At 42.2% G+C, this 20,931-nt stretch overlaps 1 protein-coding gene and 1 long non-coding RNA gene across 2 annotated transcripts; one reads left to right on the top strand and one right to left on the bottom strand.

Annotated features, from left to right (window-relative positions):
- The first annotated feature begins 5 nt into the window (after positions 1-5).
- On the top strand, positions 6-19,022 carry LOC124850742. Its single transcript, XR_007031556.1, has 3 exons — positions 6-156; positions 311-398; positions 18,821-19,022. It is a non-coding gene; the product is annotated as an uncharacterized LOC124850742 (long non-coding RNA).
- vax1 (ventral anterior homeobox 1) lies at positions 5,060-13,626 on the bottom strand. The gene is made up of 3 exons (XM_035606017.2): positions 12,785-13,626; positions 11,098-11,285; positions 5,060-7,020 (listed from the first exon to the last, which is right to left on the bottom strand). Exons 1-3 carry the CDS (start codon positions 12,996-12,998, stop codon positions 6,475-6,477), a joined length of 948 nt encoding a protein of 315 aa, XP_035461910.1. The 5' UTR covers positions 12,999-13,626; the 3' UTR covers positions 5,060-6,474.
- Positions 19,023-20,931: the final 1,909 nt, after the last annotated feature.

Here is a 20,931-nt window from a genome sequence, read left to right as displayed (position 1 = left end):
GCGCGCGTGATGTGTGCGTGGGTCAAATGGTGGTTTTTGATATTAACATTTTAATCATAACACTTTGCCAAAGCATAGAAACTAAACATTTTTGACCGTTTCACAGCAGATTGAAGTATAAGCACTCGCATTTAGGTTGCTAATATGAAAAGAGAGGTATGATATGTTATTCATTTTTGGACTGTTTATCTTTTTCTTCTTCTTCAGATTAGACCATTCTGCCATTTTCACGCAAATGTCAGATTTATATCGTCAGTGAACATTTTTCCTGAAGAGTTTATGGTCTCAACTTCAAATCTGGTTACTTCAGGTTTCCCAAAGACCAAGATGGCACCGGGCAATATGGCACCCCTCAACGCTTCACTAGGGCAGTTCACAAACCAATGGGCGAAATCAAGGTGGGTTGCTGCTTGTTTTCACACCATGACATTTGGACTTTGGAAAAATCGCAGGTGCTATTGACTTATTTACTGCACAACATGGCAGATGAACTGTATTATGATAATTCCACAGAAGTATTTCCACACAGTCTTCCCCAAGGGGTCCTGACCCCTAGTTTGGAAACCACTGCTCTAAACAGCAAATGATTAGTCAGTATTTCAAGACTCTGTTGCTGTTTTTAGGGGAAAAGTGGTTTGAAAATGTACAGGTTGCTAGGAAAAAAAAGTATTGTCACAACAAGAGCAATTGTGTATTAACTGCAAACGGCATCAACAATATATTATAATGGGAGCAAAGGAGAAAATAGTCGGCTTCTTTCAATAATATGACAAAATATACTTAATATTGACAATAAGAAATAAAGGTCTATTGATCGTTGAGTGATTTGTAGCTTAAAGAACTAAATACCTCTGGTATGTCTAGTGTGTGTGTGTGTGTGTGTGTGTGTGTCTGTGTGTCTGTGTGTGTGAGAGAGACACACACACACACACACACACACCACAATGAGTGTCCTGGTGAGTGAAATGTTGAGTGACAAGTGAAATGGAATGATTGCACACACACGTTCCCCCGTAAAATCTCTTGCTTTTACTGTTTTCTCATTTTTAACGCTGTGATCCATTCTCTTTAGACGCAGCATGTTCTGCACAATAGCTCGTAAGCGAGTGTTTGAAGATGATTTTGAACCGTGCCCCCTGCACAACCAACACACTGGCAACCGCACATCGCACACAGACACACCGCGGCTCGCTGATGGTAGAAAAGCACTACAGATTGAAGTGGTAAGCACTGCCATGGTGAGGCTGATGGCCGCCCCTAGAGAGCTCATCTAAACGTTTCAGGCTGCATGCAAAAAATAGCAAATTAATGCAAGTGAAGGGCTTCTTCCTACAGGAGCAGTGCCCTCATTTTAGAGCAACCTGTTTTTTTCCCTCTCTGTCTTTTATGATGAGTTCAGGGGGATGTGACTTTCCCTCAACCGCCTCAAATTCAACCATTTGGGCAAAATAGAGATAATATTCACGCATTCATTTTTTTGTATGTCTGCTGCTGCTGTTGTTGAAGGGCTCAGAGTTGAGATGTATAAACTGGAAGTTGAATTCCTGTTGGTAACCAGGAATCTACATTCTGATACGCAGAACCAACCCTCACCGTCATTGTTTGAAGCTAGTGTGTCCTTCATTTAGCAAAGCTTATGTGGGGATTGTGATGGTGGGAGTCGAACATCTGCCGTGTCTTTCTTTTTAACCATAACCACAATCTGTGCACAACTTCAAAGCTGCACAAATCAATAGTTTTAATATGAAGAATGAGGAAGATTATTATGAATAATAGGAAACTGGTGGCTAGTAACAAAGAGAGAATGATCACTTAACACTTATTTTATTTATCTTTAGGCTTTTTCAGCTTATTGTTCTGCTTTCTTGCTCCCAAATTAGTGTGTTCGTTCAGATTCGCCGCTATCATCAGCTATAGTTGCATTTTAAACCCAAATTACCAGGAACTAAAAGTTTCCTGTTGCTCGCCTTTGTTTTCACCATGATTTTAAGACCATGGGAGATTAGCCCAAATTAGCCCGCTGATATATGAACAACCGAGAGCTACAACAGGCTGCTGTACTCCAGTCCACCAGGCTGGAGTAATGCTGATGACTATACAACAGCTATGACGCTATAACAGTATCATTTGAATATTGTTAGTTTTAATCAACAAAAAACTAAAGACATTTAAAAACAGTAATTGCGTTTTACCCAATATCTCCATTGCAAACAATACCTTAGCCTATATTTAAAGTGCACCAGGATTATTATTTTTTTTTTTACTTTTTGTTTGTAACCACTGATAACCCTGGTGATCTTTTATTGACATAAAGAAATATTGGTATTCTAAATCACAAAATGCATTGTATTGTTTCAACACATTTGGAAATGATGGGTTATTTAATGGCTTTATGTAAAGTTTGATTGTTTAATAGGATTTAATGCGATTCAGTAATCTGCGAGGAAGCAGAGTGACGAGGCCGAGGATGTCTTGAGGAGGATCCGTGTAGATTTGCTGCATTTCACAGTTGAATCCGACCAGATCAGTGCACTATAGAAGAGGGCTGCTTTTTTAGTGAGACTTGTCAGCGTGTTAATCCCCACCCCACACACACACACACACACACACAAAACAGATACTGAAAACTAAACAGGATGTAGCCTTTCTTTCACCTCCCAAAACCTGAGCTTAAGGACGGGACCATGTGATGGGAGAAAATGTGTTGGTGGTCTGCAGCAATGACAGCCCTGCGCCTGCAGACATAACGTACATTGCACGCCCCCCCCCCCCCCCCGAAACTCCCCACTTACAAAAACATCCCTGACCTTCCTTCTAATTGGACTTTGGGGTGAAGGTAGAGAATGGGTGGGGGTGGTGGTGGGGGTTGGAGAGGGGGTAGGAGGCGTTAAGTGTGACCTTTTTTTTTTTTCCTCTCGGGAGTTTCCCAAGACACAGTGGGGAGGATTGGTTTCTTTGGCTCTGCTCACAAAAGGGCCTCCGTTTTTTTTTGTTTTTTTTCTGTTACTGGACAGCCCCAGAATTTCTACTGTGATTACTCTGCCATAAGAAGCCGAGCCAAACTCAGAACAGAACACAAACTTTGGCTGAATATTACATACAAACTTAAACTTGTGGTAGCATATTTGCACTAAGTTCATGTAGTATATTGGTCCATTCATTTATTCTAGTAGTAAGAGTGCACAGGTATTATCAGAAGTAACCAGAACAGCCACTTTCAGAGAGTGCTGTATCAACCCATATTATATTTTGGACTGTTATTAAGCATGCGTCAGTATGTAAGCAGCATTTTAATGTCATTGCTGCAAACAACTTAAAAAACTTAAGGGTAGTTGAATTTTATTATTGCCTGATGTGTAAAAATCAGAGTCTGTATATAAGTACAGTTGTCACCAGATAAACACCATCCTGCTGTCTACCCTGGCACACTGCTAAACGGATACTTGTGGTTTATGCTCCTTTGATTACAGTTGCTCGTAAGCTTTTTTTTTTTCAGATAGTTTCTTGTCTTTTTTGAAACAGGTGGACATTTTAATGGTCCATCTTGGAGAGGTGTTGTGTTTTTGATGGTGCAAGCAGTTAAAGCTCCCCTGCTGCATACCTCAGCCGCCCCACACAGGCGGCTCAACCAGGACCTTTCGTGACAGTTCAATAGTGACCGTTCCTCTTCCAGACTCCACTCAGTCCAATTAGGTGCACAGATTGAGTGTGCACAGTAAACTAATGTTACTGTGTCCAAGGCTATAGGTTTGGTTTTTAGAAGTGGGAGGTTCAATGAAGGTAAAGTCTCTTTACTCCCACCAATAACAACTGAAACTGCTTAAAAGCTCATTATGAACTTTTAACAGTAGATGAAACATCTTATATTTATTAACTTTTTCTTGAACTTTGTATTCATCAGTGTATAGAGAATAATGGATTAGTGAGTGAGATGCTGTTGAAAGCTCAGTAAAGTGGACCTTCCTTTGGGCATAGTTTTTGAATGCTATTTCTTTTTGCTTTTATGTGAATCTAGTAGGTAAATTACCCTGATACAATTAATTATTTCCATAGTTATGGCTGTCCAAAAAGAGATCTAAAATGATGTATTAAACTAACTTAACATCACATTTAGTTTCTATGTCAGGGGTCATACTTCATGATAGATAGTTTATATGAGACACAACACTGTCATTCCTATATTTGATTGTTGTTCAATTCTATTGTATTTTTATGAGAATATTTACTGTAAAGGTTTTTTTTACCCTAAAACCATATTGGATAAATGTTGTTTTCAGCCCTGAGTTGTGTCTGCTGCCCCCTAAGATACGACCTCCACATTTTGTGTGAGAAGCAAAACCAAGAACAAATGAGTTCAAGAAAGCCCTCGCTGCTGCTCTTAAAGCTTATTGTTGTGAGTTCAATGTTATAATTTAGTGTAATTTTACCCTTGAATGTGTGACATGTATCAAGTTTCCCCTAAGTCTCAAATCATTAAACCATTTCAGGCAAATATGAAATCTGATGCAGATAAAAAAGAACCAATAAATTGATAGGGGACTTTTTAAAATAATCAATTAATAATTTAGGTGATTTTGATTCTCCTATGTGAGAATTTGCTGCTTTTTTATTTTACATCTTTCTAAATTGAATATTTTTTTCGGTCAGTTGGTCAAATGAGGCCACACATTTGAAGATGTCCCCTGTTTCACTGTTTTCTGAAACTTTATATTAATAAATAATGAAATCAATGGCAAAATAATTGATGATCAAACTTGCAGTCCTAGTCAAATCGATTTAAAACTTTTACTATTCCTGTTATATTGTTTAAACTTCTCACCTCATTTAGTCCTGCTGTTGTTGACTTTTAACAACATGTTCTACATATTGTTCCACTGTAATCAAATGATGAACGGTAACAACAGTCAACAATCAGCAGGTCACATGACAAAAAATCGTGTAAAAAAAACTTTCAGTAGCCGTCACATCAGGTCCATGTGTATAAGAGGTATAACAGTCATGAAATTTATCATAACTCAATTCATAGCAACATGTATGAAAGAAAAATGAAAAACACACATTGTCTGTATCCATATAATGATATATATGCACATTTGTACCACACGTTTCACAAATTTCAAGATATTTCACAACGACAGCACCAAAGAGCTTTTGATTGATTCCTCAACCCCGCAAATACATTCATTCATTATTTTCCAGATACTAATAATCTATTAATTACAGAATTGAATAATTTACAATAAAATAACAATTTTAAGGTACTTTTCTTATTTCCAGTACTTTTTATACTACAGTAGTTCCATTCAGCCTTCACATGCATCGGTCTGCCTGTTGCGAAAGCTGTGGATTCAGAAAATTTCACACAGAAAGAAAATGTAACTATATTCTTAAGGAATGTAGTGTTTAACAAAGCAGGCAGCTTAATGCTGAAAAGCTGAGCAACTCATTCCTGCACTTAGCTCCTGCATGGAATAGAAACTGTACACCGAAACTCTGAGAACTTGCAGTGGTAATAAAATCACAGACGAAAAAAGGAGGAAAAAAAGTCAGGTACCGCATCTTGAAGAAGAAAATGCAACAAAGTGAAGGCTGCTTAAAATCCTCACTAAACCACAGAGAAAACAACACTGAACAATTGAACCATCATACTGTATGACAACACCTTTTCTGGATTACGTTTTGGTCTAGTCCAAACTTAACACAAACAGATGTACAAAAGATCTTTTGTGTAAGATTCATTTTTGCAAGGCATCTGCATGAGCAGGTTGTTCCGGCTGACACTGGCCTTGCAGTGACCTTCAAACACAGGCACTTTTTTTTCCATCTTCCCCAATTCTATGTTGCAAAGAAATCAGCCTTGCTTGTTCATTCATAACGCTGCATTTTTAAATTCTAAACATCCTGATTTGCTGACTGGGTCTCACAAACTGCTGATGCTGGTGTTTGAACTCTCTTGCTTTATCAACTCTCTGCGGTGACATGCAACTACCCAACACAATCAAACAATTTTCTTTTAAATTCAACAAGGTACCATCACTTTACACTCCCTGTCACCAATCCTTTACTTCCCTCTGTACACTTCTCCATCTAGAGCTTTAGTGGTATGAAGCAGCCATGTTCTCTAGGACCCTGTTTAAATTGTTATTTTTTTGACAAAGGATATAGGACTAGAGATTTGTTAATCAGAACACCTGAAAATTCTATGTATGTCTAAATTTCCTTAACAAATTCCCGTATGAATATTTTGTGCAAAATCTTTCCTCTGCCACCTTGTCCTTACATGAGCTGGTACAGGTCTTTGTTTTCTGCCTTGTACAAGGCGCCAGATGTGCAACTGGAATACATAAATTGCTACAGAACTTGACACAGACAGATGAAAGAGACTCGGCAAACCAAACAAAGACAGTGAAAGCCAAGAAAACAACCAAAACATGTCCAGGAGAAACGGCAATCCATCTGTGTAAAAACAAAGCCTCATTCCAGAATTTTCTTGTCCATTGATTCTTTGCCATTGGTCCGCGAGTAAGGCTCAAAAGCAGAGGAGCTCAGGTAGCGGGCAGAAAGTTCCTGTAGGTTGCCAGCCAGCGAGCCAGCCATGGACAGGGGGTTGGAGGAAATGCGGGTGGCGACGCCACTCAGTAAGGAGGGCATGGGGAAGCTGAAGAGACCGTGTGCTGCAGAGGAGCTCTGCAGGCCTGCCACTGTCCCTGAGCTGGTGACGGTGGGTAGAGGAGGGCTGCCGCCTGCCGTGCCAGTGCTGCCTCCACCGCTGCTGTTGCTGCTATTGCTGCCATTGCTGGCCATGGCCATGGAGGGAGGGCGCAGGGCAGAGCCCAGGGCGCCGCCGCTGCAGTGGGGTAGGAGGCCTGGCAGGCCCGGAGGTGTCAGCAGGCGGCCCTGCTCCAGCAGTCTGAGGACGCTGCAGGTCGCTGCGGTTTCTGACACCACCGAACGCAGCTCAGAGTCCTTTCCCTGGTCCTTCTTCTGCTTGGTGCGCCGGTTCTGGAACCAGACCTTCACCTGGAGAGGAAAACAGATGACAGAAAGAACGATTAGAGAAAGTGAATAGGCTAGTATGAAATGAGGGACTTAAGTCACACGACTTGTCAGAATCGACTCGCAAAGGAGTTGCTTGACTTATGTTCAAAGACTCAACTTGACTTTGACTTGGTATTCGTGATGGGTTGATTTCTAGTGCAATGCACAGAAACACCTGGCATCCTACTAGATGGCGGCAGAACATCTACAGAGACAGCTATCATGAACAGGGCTGGCACAAAAGAATTATAAAATTTGAATTCAAGTAATATATATTGTTGCGTCACTAACAGTAGTAACACCCGGATGCAAAGTCTGCGGCTCATAAATCAGTGACCACAACATCCAACTTCATCCATTACTACAAAACCCCAAAAGAAAGTGTATTTTTGGCTGACTGTCTGGTCATAGCTACAAAGCTAACATTAAGTTTAAGCTATGTTCTCATGCAAATCAGCTTCAATTCCCATTTGACATTCAATGTGACAAAATCAATCTTTTCATGTAAAAAAAAAAATCATTTAAATATTACATATATTATCGTTAAAGTACGGTTAAACACAAGACACCTGGAGCAGGAGAAAGCAGGAGACTCAGTGGGAGAGACAGATGCCATTGCTAACCACGAAGCTGAAGTAACTAGATCTGAACAAGCACCTAAACAACTATGGAACTAGCGAGAAAGTCGCTAAAAGAAGAAGAGAGCTATGAGTGCTTGAGAGGAACTAGTGTTTAGCACTAGTTTGAAAATAACAAAATCAACTGGGTTGACATAGAGCAGCAAAACACACCACCAAGTTACACAGAAACAACTGCAACCAGAAATGGACAATACGCCTACGTCAGCATGTAACCACGTCGGTGGGACGTTGTGACAAATTGTGGCTATTCATTTCACATGCTGTCATATAACATTGACTTGTAAATGTCTAAAATCAGCAAGTTTATAAGGTGTTATAAGGCTGCAACAGATTCAGTAAACGTTTCACGATTACAGACTTTTGACATTTTAAATGTGGAAACTGTGGCAGATTGAATAATTTGATTAATTTGATTTGTGACTTGATTAACTTAAGCAATGACTTGCTAGATTTATTGCAAGGACTCAACTCCCTTGATTCACAGCAGTGACTCACACATGTGACATTACTCCCACTGCTGTTGCTTTTTTGGGATAGGGTACAGATGGAAAAATATTAATTGAAGTAAATTAAAATGTGTCTATTGTCGGTGGCACAGTAAGGAAAAGTGGCCTGCTGTAATTCACTGATAGTTGCTGTAAAAGACTGTGATTACAGTTTAGCAGTAATTTGATAATCTCAGTATTTGGAGATAATTACATCTTAAACCATACGGTGTGCCTAACAGATTAAGTTGATTGCTTTTATTCAAAGCTTTTGTCCGTACACAACAAGTTGCCAAGTTCCCAGACGATGCATGCACATCGCCGCAGGTACTCTTAAATGTATCGTAGCTCTGAATGCAGGGATGCGTGCACATGAACACACATAATCAAGTGTGGTCCAACACGTAATTTATCAAAATCAGAGGAGAGGGCTCATTGTGATATACTAACAGGCAGAAAGTCATTGCAAAAAACATAACCTCCTCGGAGATGGCCTGTCATATGTAGAGCACTGCTGAACATGTTCAGACTCTTACAATGTAAAAGAACTAGGATCAATCTGTCAAATCTCTCATATGTAACTTTGTCTTTGAATTTTTGTTTTATTTTTAAGAGTCTACAGAATCTCTTGTCGTCATTATGTTGCAAAATTGTGGTATGATGGTGAATTATACATGTAAAACCAAAATTATCAGTAGAAAATTAATGTCAAAGAATTTTGCTAATGGCTTAATTGTTAAAGCCAATTATGAATATATTGAGACTAAATGACTAATAGTGTTATTGGAAATCTAAGCATTTTCCATATTTACTGATCAAGCAAATAACCATAAGTCATTGCACCCATACAGTAGATGTTCCAAGATAACTGTAAAGGCACAAAAACACAGACTAACACAATTACATACAGTCCTCGAAAAAATAATTCAGTATTTCTTCAATAACCTGTACTTTATGTTAATTCGCTTCATGGGATTCCCTGGCCTTGAACAATGTAGATTTTGCCTTCAGAATTATATGAACTTCAGACAGGACCTAAATCCTAAAGTTGAAATTGGCCTTTCAAAAAGCCAAAGACGGCTGCCATGATTGTGCCTCAAAAAATGAAAGGTATTAATATCACAACCCGAGAATGTTCATCATTTTTTTTTTGTTGCAAATGTGCCTTACAGTATATGTATATCCATCACTTTGTTCAGGTTAAGAGGAACAAACTTTTCCTGACTTTATTCCCATAAGACTAAGAAAAAAATCCATTATTGTTGGTATCACTGATTAAACTGTAGCAAGAGCATCAACCTCGTAATTTAACATGTTCAATCAAATAATTTATCTCGCTCAAAAGATCCATTTAGTTATTTTGACAGTTCCACATAGTTATTTAAATTGAATGAATGTCAAAACTAAAAACTGAATACAGGCTTTTCTCTGTATTGTACCTGTAAGTCTCCTACAATCACAACTGATTGCTTTCATGTGGAACAAAATGTGCATGTACCAATCAGCAGCAAGCCTCCAGCTCAGTCCTGCTGCCAGTCCAATCACATTTGAATATCCTTTTTCCCCTTCACATCAGTAGGTGGTTACACTCCTCACTAGCTGTTAACAACCATTTTACGTCAAAAGAAGCCCTGCCGCTCAATCCAATATCTCCTGTTTGTGACTTAAAGACTGCTCAGAAGGAACAATCTGGTTCATTTTAGAGGTTGTGCAAAAGAATTAAGCGACGAGGCGAGGCACGTAGCTCGCACAAAGATCAGGTGTGCAAACAGCAAATGGCTGTCATTCTGTAATGTAACGAACTGTGAGTGGGGGGGGGGACAAAATGTTAATTTTGCCACATTTTCATTAAAAGGCATTACATCAGGTCAAGAAGACACTCGAAGAAAATCCTGAAACCTTTGCCCTGTCTAAAAAGGGAGCAAAGTTTGTTTTCTAAATTACCCTTATGTGAGAAAACTAACGTCTTTAAACACTTCACTTTTACAACAATTGTGTTGGTCAAATGAAAAATGGAAATATTAGAATAATGCACATAGCCTTTGATCAAATTACCCACGACCCAATCAACAAGCAGATTGAAGTTGTTACTCGTGGTGTCAAGTTGTGAGAAAGGGTCAACTTCTCACAGACCTCCACCCTCCAGGTCAAACTCGTCCAGCCGCATCGACAGGAACAACACATTAACACCGAGCCGATGGCACCGTTAGCCGTTTCGCACACTCTTAAAAATACACAAATAGATTAATGAAACGAACGAACGAGCTGAGAAATCGCACTGAAACATCGAGGCAGACAGCTGGGGATCCCTGGGGTCCAAATCCCGGTGGGACCGGTGCTCTGGAATCTGGTGTCAAACACGGGAGTGCTATCGCAGTTCATCCACAGCGGACACCACATGACCCACTGCTGACCCCGCACGTATGACGTGGCGAGGAAGTCTGCGGTTTATTTCTAATGACAGCTATCATTTTTAGCGGCTCCAGGCAATAATGTCAAACACTCCAAAGCCCATGTTGACGTAACATTATATTACTAGAACAATTGATGACATTCACTATAAACGAATTATAGAACCTTCACTAATCTAAATATAAACCAGAGAATCAGCACAGCTCTCACACTCAAGACACTGAATTAGAACCAGCGAGCACTCCTAATTCCTGATTTGTGTCAGTGGTCACAAATCAAACGAAATGACTTGCACACAAAGCAAGTGTCCCTAATATATTGAAGCGCAATTGTCTGAAGTCAAAATAGATGTTAGTGAGTAGGTGTAAGAAAAAGACAGACACAAAAAAAAAGAATTCCATGAAATCATTTAAAAACAAAAATGTCAATTTCATCTTTTGCACAGTAGATTTTTCCCGTTTATGCAGAATGAATTCAGAATTTTTAAATCAAGCAAGTGTATGACTATGACGCATACATACCTGAGTTTCAGACAGATTGAGCTGGCGAGCCAGTTCTGTCCGCTCCCTCCCGACCACATACTGGCACCTCTGGAACTCCATCTCTAACCGGTAGAGCTGCTCTGCAGTGAAGGAGGTGCGGGTTCTTTTGGGTCGGTCCAAATCCAAACCCTTCGGCAGAATAATCTCTCGGATCGAACCTTTGGCATCTGCAACCATATGCATTTTAAATAAACAATGAGCTGAAGCAAGCAACAAATGAAACCGATGAATTAAATATATTCTTAGGTGTAGAATGGTCTCACATTTCTTGAATTTTTATTTCTATTAGTAATATTATTATATTAAATGTAACATGATGGACAATTGCTGTTTGTTCAAATTATTTGTCTGACAACACATTCATTAAATATCATAACACTTAAAATATTTAATTATCTACCATAAGATAACAGTTAATTGATTATTATAATTATTAGTTATTATATGATTTGGTATGAATTCAAAAATATCTATAACCGGTATACATTTATCTATAAGTGCTGACAAATATCTAATGATGTATATCTAATAAGTTAAAATGACTTGGAAAAACATCAAATATAAATGATTGGTGCATCATGTGTTTTCATTACGAATCCCTCTTTTGGTCCATACAACCATTGTTATTACAACAATCATAAATATGTGGCAAATCTTTAAAACCTAGTATTAAATTAACTCTCCTCCAAAATCAGGCGAAATGAAAGTGTTTGCAATAATTTTCGATTGTTTCTAGCAACAAACAAATATTTGAATGAAAAATATGTAATACATTTTGTCAAAAAACCCCAAAAACTTTTCTCTTTATTTTTTAGGAAGTGAGGCTGCTCTGTCGCATTATACCTTGTGTAATTAATCCTCTGTTGTCAGTAAATGTGTGAATATATTTATAGTTTATTTTCACACACACTCATGCATGAAGGAAATCATAGAAATTACTCTCTGGGCACATGACAGTCATATACAGAATTCCACGAATGGCCTGTCGACATTGGATGTCTATTTAAACAATTTCCCATTTCCTTTTTTTGTGTGTGTTGAATATTTATAATTTTGATATTTATCACCCTGAGAGTGTAAGACGGTGCACACAGTATAAAACCTACTTCATCTGATGGACTGTATCTTTAAATACATGGGCTTTCACACTTTTAAACATTCATGCATTTTTCATTTTAATAATAATAATTAATAACATTCAACTTTTTAAAAATAATTTATCATTAAAAGTATGGAATATGAAGGAAGATTACTTCAAAAAGAAGGAACAAAAAAAATCACTACCCTCAAGCAGAAATACTGATGTTAAATTAAGTAACTTCATTTAATATAATATTCAAGACAGATCATTTAGTTGTCTTACTCTGAAATGTAACTGAAAAAAAAACAACTAACTTAAATTGGTTCCATAAATGTGATTTAAATAAACTGCCATCATAACAGATTTTTAGTGTGAGGGGTCGTCCCCCTTCTATGTGCCAACAAACAATGTCTGTTATTACAAATTACGTTTCATAACTTTGCTCTGGAAGATTCTCTCTGATTGGGAAATACAAGAGAATCTAACAGCAGTTTAGATTATGATTCCTCAGATTCATCTGTGTGATCGCTACAGTACGAAACCTAAACGTTGTAAAAACCCCCAAAAAAGGGGAACAAACCGTACCTCGCACGAGTATTCTCCGACAGTAGTCCGGGTCCCCTGTGTTCCCTCTGTTCTTGTCGCAGTTGTCCAGAGTCCCAGAGGGGGAAAAGGAATCCTGCTGCTCCTTGAGGAAGCCTTTGGACAAGCTGCCCTGGGAGTCCTTGCCGTCCTTCCCCTCCTTTAGTCCATTCTTCAGCACCATCCCTTCCGTCTCTTGGTTGTACCTGACCTCCATCCTCAGTTTATCCTCCCGGACCTGCGGCTCGTCTTCTTTTTTTTTTCTTCTTCTTCTTTTGTCAGGTGGAGGAAAAAAAAAAGAGGATATCGCGGAGAGCGCGGCACACCAGATCGTCTGGACGGCGTGGGTTTAGGTTTCAAAACAGCACCTTTCAGCGGGACAGAGTCAGCTATCTAATGTTTGGGGAGATACTTCCGTCGCCAGACCAAGGAGCCCTATTATCACTGACCAAACTCCCTTTGCCCAATGATCATGGACTTCTCAGTGAAACTCAACAGCAATTCAGTGCCCCCCTTTCCTCGTTACATAGACATCAGGCTGATCGAGGATCTTCAAATAATCAGAGCCATGGATGCGCACTTGCCGTTTCAATTGATTACGGTAATTTTCGCTGCCTCCACATTTGCGTAACCTCATGAATACGCTAAATTGTTTGGGGAAATAGACCAGATCTTGATGGAGGGGTTTGCTCGTCCCGTCCCCCTCTGTTTGCCTGCTCTCAGCCCAGGGAATCAAGGCAAATGATTGGTCTTGTCTCGCAACCAAGCCTCCCTGAACCCCACATGAACGCACACAATCACAGGGGTACGACTCTTCCAGACCTGAAAAAAGTTCCGGGGCGCCTCATTCTCACACGACCAGACATTTTTTTGCCGCCAGACCCCCCACCCAACCCCCCCCCCGCCCGCCCGCCCTCCAGACTTTTCACAGTGCACCTGGTCGCCGCAGCATGTCAGCGAACTTTGATCCCGTTTTTCCCGTCGGCTCTCTCGGCAATCAACGGAAGTCTGCAATGTGCGGATCTCACCGCTATGCTATTGTAAGCGAGAGACACTGGGAGAGAGAGCGAGCGAGAGAGAGAGAGAGAGAGAGAGAGAGGTGGGGGAACGAAGCATAACGAACAAATCCATGTCAGTCAAAATCTATGGAGGCAGGGATGAGCCAGCCAGCTTCGGCACTGCAACAACGCGGGCGCTGCATTGACGGGGATCGTGTTAAAGTTCCCCGTGTGGTCCGGCGTTCTGTCAGGGGGCTGTGCGGAGCAGCCCAGCGCGGTCCTGGACGCTAACGCCGCGTTCTCCAGTCTTAAAATGATGATCGCACCGCGGACGCCATCTCATAATCTTAACCCTACACATTTTAAAGGGACAAAACCGGGAGAATACAACTTGTCATTAGTGCTTAGACTGCTAACACTCCCTCTCACTCATGCATACCCCTGGAATGGCCCCTGCCGCTCTCCACCACTCGCCTTCCAGCCCACTAACCACCCACCCACCCGCCCGCCCTTCCACCAACTCTTAGCTATTTTCATTGTCAGTGCAACAATATCTCTGAACACAGCAGTGGCCAGTAATCCAATAAGACCATTGATTAGGCCACAATGATTCAATTCAAACCAGTGGCCTAGTGCAAGGAACATTCTCTGGCCCTTCTTGTCACCTTAGCTGGCCAGAAGCCCTCTTCAACCTGCCCCCCTCCTTGAGTGCCATTCATGCCTTTATGGGAAACAGAGAGGAAAAGGAGTGAAAGATGGCAATTATCTAATTGGACTATTAACAAACAATTCTGCGAGTGTGGCTGCCCGGCAGTAGTCTCGGGGTGGGTTTAAGGGCTGCATGTTGGACTAACTTTATTCACCGAGTGTTTGGGGGGCTGCTGCTTGGAGTGGGGCAGGGTCCATTGTTTGGGGGAGGTAAAAAGGAGGCTAAAAAGGGAGCGACTAAAGGGAACCAGGGCTTCTCAAGCTGTGGCGCAGAGCCCCAGCCTGGGAAATAGATTGAGGATGCAGCATCTTGGCCTCTCGGTGGCACACAAAGGCTTGAGGGGGAGAAAAGGCCGACGTGTTCAGGTTCTACATCCCCGAAAAATATCACACGCTCGCCGTGCAATAAAATACTGCAGGTGCTGTCTTTTTCATCGGCGTGAAATCTCTCTAGTGGGAAATCCCCGACAGTGCTTCAAATAATGTAGACCATGAATGAATGAATGTGAATGACATATTGAGCACATTTCTATTCTTGGGCTTCACAAATAGAATCCTGTAGGTACAGGGGAGAGACTTTCTGTCTATCATTGTAGATGACAGGTTTCTATAGTGGCAAACAAAAGGTTTGGTGTATTCCACCAGGAACCGTGATCCATTAGGTTCACTTCACATCAACAACCTACGCGCTGCTTCAAAGACCACCTTCAGCTGTCGGTAGGGCGTTGAGTTAGTGGTATGAAAACAGACGTTACGGTTGTTGGCCAACAACTGTAAACAGCCATTGTGTTTGCCAGTGACGTCACCGGGCGGAAGGAAACCGACAGCAGTTACCTGGTATCAAGTCCGTCTGTGTGACCTGGTCACCTTCGTTTACTTAGTGTGGGGAGACGATGGCGGGGTAGAAAGTTTACGTCAGCTCGTGCTGTGCTTTGTGGCGTTGCCCCCCCCGAAGTAACTTTCAGTTATTCTAAATGAAAGCTATTTATTCGAACGTATTGTTTTTCCAAAACCGGGTGCGTTTACCCCTTCCAATGACATGTGTTTTCTACATTCTCCAGTTGTAAAACCTCGTCAGTAGTTTCAACCGACAGGACGTCTCAGATCAGCTGATATTCCTCATCTGGTCGTTCCCAGAGCCCTGATTGGCCACTAATGAGAGCACGGGCACCAAAGCTCTGGAATGTCTGAGATCAGACAAGATACATCTGTTGCTGCTTTTAAATCCCTTCTCAAAAAAAGATGTTTTAAAAATCTTTCATCTCTTTGTGTATTTCAATTTCAATTTCTTGTTGTTTTATCCATTTGTGAGGCACTTTGTAACTAAGTGCCTCACAAATAAAGCCTATCATTAGTGTTATTATCATATATCTATAGTATGTCCCCCACACTGTATGTTCATTACTTTCTGTTGCGCTTCATATTATTTGTCATATGGATATTTCCTCCAGCACTCGCGTTGTTTCTTATCCTGTAAGTTCTAAAACTATCTCACAGTTCACAGTGAATTTGCTCGCGTATAAAATGACACATGGCGCCTGCTACAGACTCTCTAATTAAATAACCCGAACTGCAAAGTGTTGCTGCTTCAGATTTAGTTCTCTCCACTCCAAAAGGATAATTACATATCACACAAGTATTTATTTATTATTATTTTTTTCGAACATCGGCGCTGCAATAAAAGCCTCCATAATATAATGTAGTTGCAAAATTAAACTCAAGTATGACACAGGAGTGTGTGACTTAAACTTAACCTTGGTGAATATGGCAGATGCAGGATATAGTCCAATGTCCACAGGACTCCTACATAAATATTTCTTTGTGTATTTTCTATCCAACTTTGGAGGTAAGTGCCCTCCCACACACACACACACACACACACACACACACACACACACACACACACACACACACAGCTCTGCAGCAGTTCCAATCACCGCAGGCCAAGCGCTGAATCACCAGCATTATTATCGTCATCACTATTATAGTCATAATTTTGAACACAGCGAGGCCCGAGAGACATTCTTCAAACTGCCGGACAATGTGCTGTTGCTGTGCTGTAATGTGACGTGGCCCCTCCAACCACTTCCACCTTCATTATGTCAACACCGGAAATTCGAGCTGTTCTAGGGACACATTTAATGCCTGGTTTCGAAATAAGTGTGTCCCAGGAAATCAAATCGAGCCCCAATCTGCGTTGGCCAGCGGGACAGAATGAGGGGGGTTGAGAAATTTCGAGTTATTTCCGGGGGGGGGGGGGCGTTAGTTTTTGCCGCCGAGATGCCGGCGTGTTCACTCGCGATGCCTCCTGTGACTGTGCCGCACATTAATAGTGGGTTAACGCAGTCAAAGAAAAGTGGAGGGGCGGCCGCGTGCCCGACGCGGCGGTAACGCTCACTGTGACCGCTATAAGTTGGCACTTTGTGGGCCTGTTGTTGGGACCCAGGGTTACTTGGCACTTTGCGGCAAAGCTTTTTGGGCAATTCTAGTAGGTTGCCGTGGAGAGCGCAGGCCTTGGGGAGCCTTGATGTCTGATCGGCAACATGGTAACTCAAGATGAATGGCCGCATTCAGAGCGCTGCTTTACGTCCACAAATGTGGTGATTATGTTCCACAGTAAGAGAGCAAGCTGTTCTTGAACCCTCTAAATAAAGGGCTTGTCTCCATCTATAGCAGAGGCCTACCCTCGCAGCTGAGCTCCAAAAAAATTGTTGGGCTTTGATGGTTTTCACTGCTAGCGTGGATTTTTTTTTTTTAATCCCGCTTCTCTTCTCTTTGCTCCGAAAATCCTCGCTTCAAAAAAGGGAAAAAGATTGTGCCCTTATAGACATTGAGGGTGTTGTGACAACAAACTTCCACACCAATTAGGCGTCGTCAGAGCCGCTGAAGTTTACAGATCAGGTTTAAACTGAGTGGATTTGACAACTGAGCTAATAATTGGGATTAATTGATGCGTGTGTTGGTTTCTGGTGCAGGAGCCATGTGCTCTCAGGCCGGTGATGACTATTGTCAATGGGTGCTGAGGGCTGACCCCCCGGTGTCAATAGTATAGAATCATATTGTTTTCACACAAGATGTGGTGTTTTTGCTAAACTGCCCAAACTTTTCCCGCTGGTCACTTTGGTCGGGATGTCCACCAGATGACAGATTAGCAAACAAGATTCAAGAGTCGTCTCGCAGTATGTCAATCAGTCAATCAGATTTCTGGAGCCCGTATTCACAAATTGCCTCGCGGGGCTCAACAATCGGTACGAGGTGCGACAAACCTCTGCGCTTAACCCTCGACTCCAGGGAGGAAAAACGACCCCCCCCCCCCCCCCCCCAAAAAAGAAAGCTAAATAACAATATTTCAAACATTTATGTGAAAAGTCATGTCTTCATGTTTAACATGAATTTTGTAAAGGGAACTGTGAAGAGAGTTATGGCTAGTAATAGTTCTAGTATATGGAGGTCAGAACATTGTATATCTCAACAATTTTCTGCTACGATAAAGCTTTCACACACACACACACACACACACACACACACACATATATATAAATACACACACACACACACACATACACACATCTCACTGAAGGTTTTCCATGTTCAAATCTTGCAACCAAAAGCTCTTAACATAGGCTGCCTCTGCGATGTTGCCAGGATTCTTCAAGGCCCAAGGTAATTTCATTATGGTGTGGAATAAAGACATATAATAGATATAACAAATAGTGACTAATGTGCATCTTAGAAACCGCCTTTTTATTTGCGGCGGCACATGCAATTCAGTCATTTTAAAGACATATCTCGTCGAAATGTCTCAGTGCTGTTGGCACTAATCTGCTGTTGACAACACAATATTGTAAGTGTGACATACCAGACGGCCTAAAACCTTACAACAAAGCCCCGGCGGTAATTGGTGTTTTTTGTGTGTGTGTTTTTTTTCCTGTACATTCTCTGTGAGTAGTTTTAGATAACACTCCTTTGTCCTGCAGACAGCGCCTTGCCGTAATTGTCACAGGTGTAATTCGAGCAGCTCCTTTGTGTCTCTGCAACAGTTACGTCCCCGTCGGCGGTCGCAGTGTGCATCACGACCGAAGCACGCGGGGAAACAATGGCCGGCCCTTTTTTTGGGTTTTTTTTTTTTTTTTTTAAAAGGGTTGAAAAATAAATTGTGTGTTTTCCCTTTTTTCCCCTCTTTCATCAGTCGGCCCGCCGTTCATCAGGCCGCAGGCGTCGTGGTTGTTGTGGGTTTGGGTTTTTTTGTGGGGGGGGGGGGGGGGGAGCAGATTGGAAACCCAGCCGTGATTCTCTGTTTAACCTCATCTTAACTGTATTTGGTTTATTTCAGAATTACAGCGAATGATTCCTGCCGGGGAGCTGCGGTGACTAAGTGAGCAAATAGCCGGGTGAGCGATAACGTCTGAGGAGCCATCGTGCTGGGAGTGAGGACCTACTGTATGTGCTGGCACCGGGCCCCTTCACGCTCCATCTCTTACTCTCTCTCTCTCTCTCTCTCAAATTACTTCTCCCTCTGTCCCTGCAAACAAGGTCGCAGAGGACGAGCACAGAATGGGCTCAGTTTTACAAGGGTACATGCACGGACAAAGAAAGGGACAGGGTCGCTCTGTCGTCTTCGTCGACAATTCTCTTGAAGAGACTGGGACCAGCTGTGCCGTGGTGTGTTTTACAACACTCTCCGATCCCTTCTGCGGCCCCTCAGCCCCATCGATCTCGCTACTGAAGATGTAAATGTTAAAAAAAAAAAAGAAATGGGTCATGAATGACGAGTCTGATGTGTAGTGAGTCAATGGCCGCCGTGTGTTTTAGGGAACGTCATTTGTCGGTGACTACTTTGAGCGGCAGATTAATCCACTTTCCGTCCTCTAGCCTTGCGAGCATTTCCAGTGGCAGCAGGGTTTGGTGAGTGGAAATAAACTACAGTGCATGTGTCCGTCAGACGTGCAACATGCAACCTGGGACCGGGGGGTTATAAGTAGACAAAGGTTGGGATTCACTGATTGAGTAAAACCACTGCTTGCTACCAGGTACGACTCGCCTTTATTGCCCAATTAGTTATTTAACAGTGAGTGTGTATTGTGTTTGTAACAGGGCTTGCCGGCGTCACAAGTGATTCAGGGCTGTCAGCTGTAGCCCTTATCGCCGTGGAACAGAATAACAAAAACTGGAATAAGTATAAAATGAACAGCTCTCGGTCAAAGATTGTCACAAAACGTGACAATAATCCATTGACATCTAATGATAGAGGACCTTCTGTGGTTGAATGAGACAGTATTTGTCAAGTCAAGTTTATTTTAATGGATTTCTCTTTTTCTTTTCTTTTTTGACCTGTTTAAAGAAAAAGGGCCGTAGGTCGTCTGTGCAAAGAAATACTTCTGTTTGATTGTTTGGCGCCCTCTGGTGGCTGTAGTAAGGAGCTCAGGTTAGGACGAAGGCTGGGGTCAGGGTCAGGGCACTCTCAGCATTGTTTTCCTTTTAGCCATGACCGTTCCCCATCCTTAACCATGTGTGTATCATTGTAACCATGACAACAAAGGCCCCCTAACCACAAGGAGGTATTATATTCCCAACCACAATGTTTCCCTAAATCTAACCAAGTGGTTTTTGTGCCCAGACCGGACCAAACTACGTCTAGGGAATATGGATGTCGGAGAACTTGGAGAGCATCTAGGCAACGCCAAGCACTCCGGAACCCCACAAAAAACGTTTAAGAGTGAAGCAGAAAAAGGACACACCACACACATAAAGGAGGCGAGTCTCACTGACGCAGAGCGACTAGAGACACTAACACAGGGTGAAGCGGTAAACTGTGAGAAAACACTTGTTTTGCGTTCTCCTTTGCGAGCCTGTCTGCTGCTCCGTGAACACAACATGTCTGCCGTTGGTTGGACGTCTGAACACTTTGACAGTAGACCTGTCGGGAGCCATGCCTGCGGAGCATCCACTGCACGCTGCAAGGCGGCTGATGAGGAGGTGTTGTGGTGACTTGTCGTGAAGCGCAGCTGCTCGGCAAACAAAAAGGAAGAGGACAGGGCGACTGCACAATGAACGGCAGCAGCCCCGGGGATCATGTGATCGAAAACAAAGACGCGCCACCGAAAACCCCCGAGCCACCGCCGCGCGCGGAAGGGGCACAGTTTACTCACAGTAGTGGAAATGTGTCGGCTAAGTAAAAAAGGGGGGGGGGTTTCGGATCTCGCCTGGCCAAAAGATGCTGCGGCGTCCTCGTCGCAGACGAGAGGCTGCACGCGCACGACAGTGCCTGAGAACATGAACCGCGTTTTCGCCGTCGTACAATTGGCCCCACTCGTGGTGCACCTTGCAGACGTTCAGCTAGGAAAGCAGGGGAAAAAAATATAATGGTAATAGAGCAACCCATTGTCACAGAACAAAACGGAGCAGTCACGCACAAAAGGGACTAGATGAATCAATCAGTCATAG

The sequence above is a fragment of the Scophthalmus maximus genome, chromosome 10 (assembly GCF_022379125.1).
Source record: "Scophthalmus maximus strain ysfricsl-2021 chromosome 10, ASM2237912v1, whole genome shotgun sequence".
Classification (NCBI taxonomy): domain Eukaryota; kingdom Metazoa; phylum Chordata; class Actinopteri; order Pleuronectiformes; family Scophthalmidae; genus Scophthalmus; species Scophthalmus maximus.
This window is presented reverse-complemented; position numbering and strand designations above follow the sequence as displayed.

What these genes read in the sequence shown, in the direction of transcription:
- vax1 (XM_035606017.2), bottom strand. Translation starts at nt 12,998, where the DNA reads ATGGAGGTCAGGTACAACCAAGAGACGGAAGGGATGGTGCTGAAGAAT. An exon ending in TCGGAGAATACTCGTGCGAG is followed by an intron (nt 11,286 to 12,784) that starts GTACGGTTTGTT and finishes ATATGGTTGCAG; the next exon opens with ATGCCAAAGGTTCGATCCGA. An exon ending in TCAATCTGTCTGAAACTCAG is followed by an intron (nt 7,021 to 11,097) that starts GTATGTATGCGT and finishes TTTCCTCTCCAG; the next exon opens with GTGAAGGTCTGGTTCCAGAA.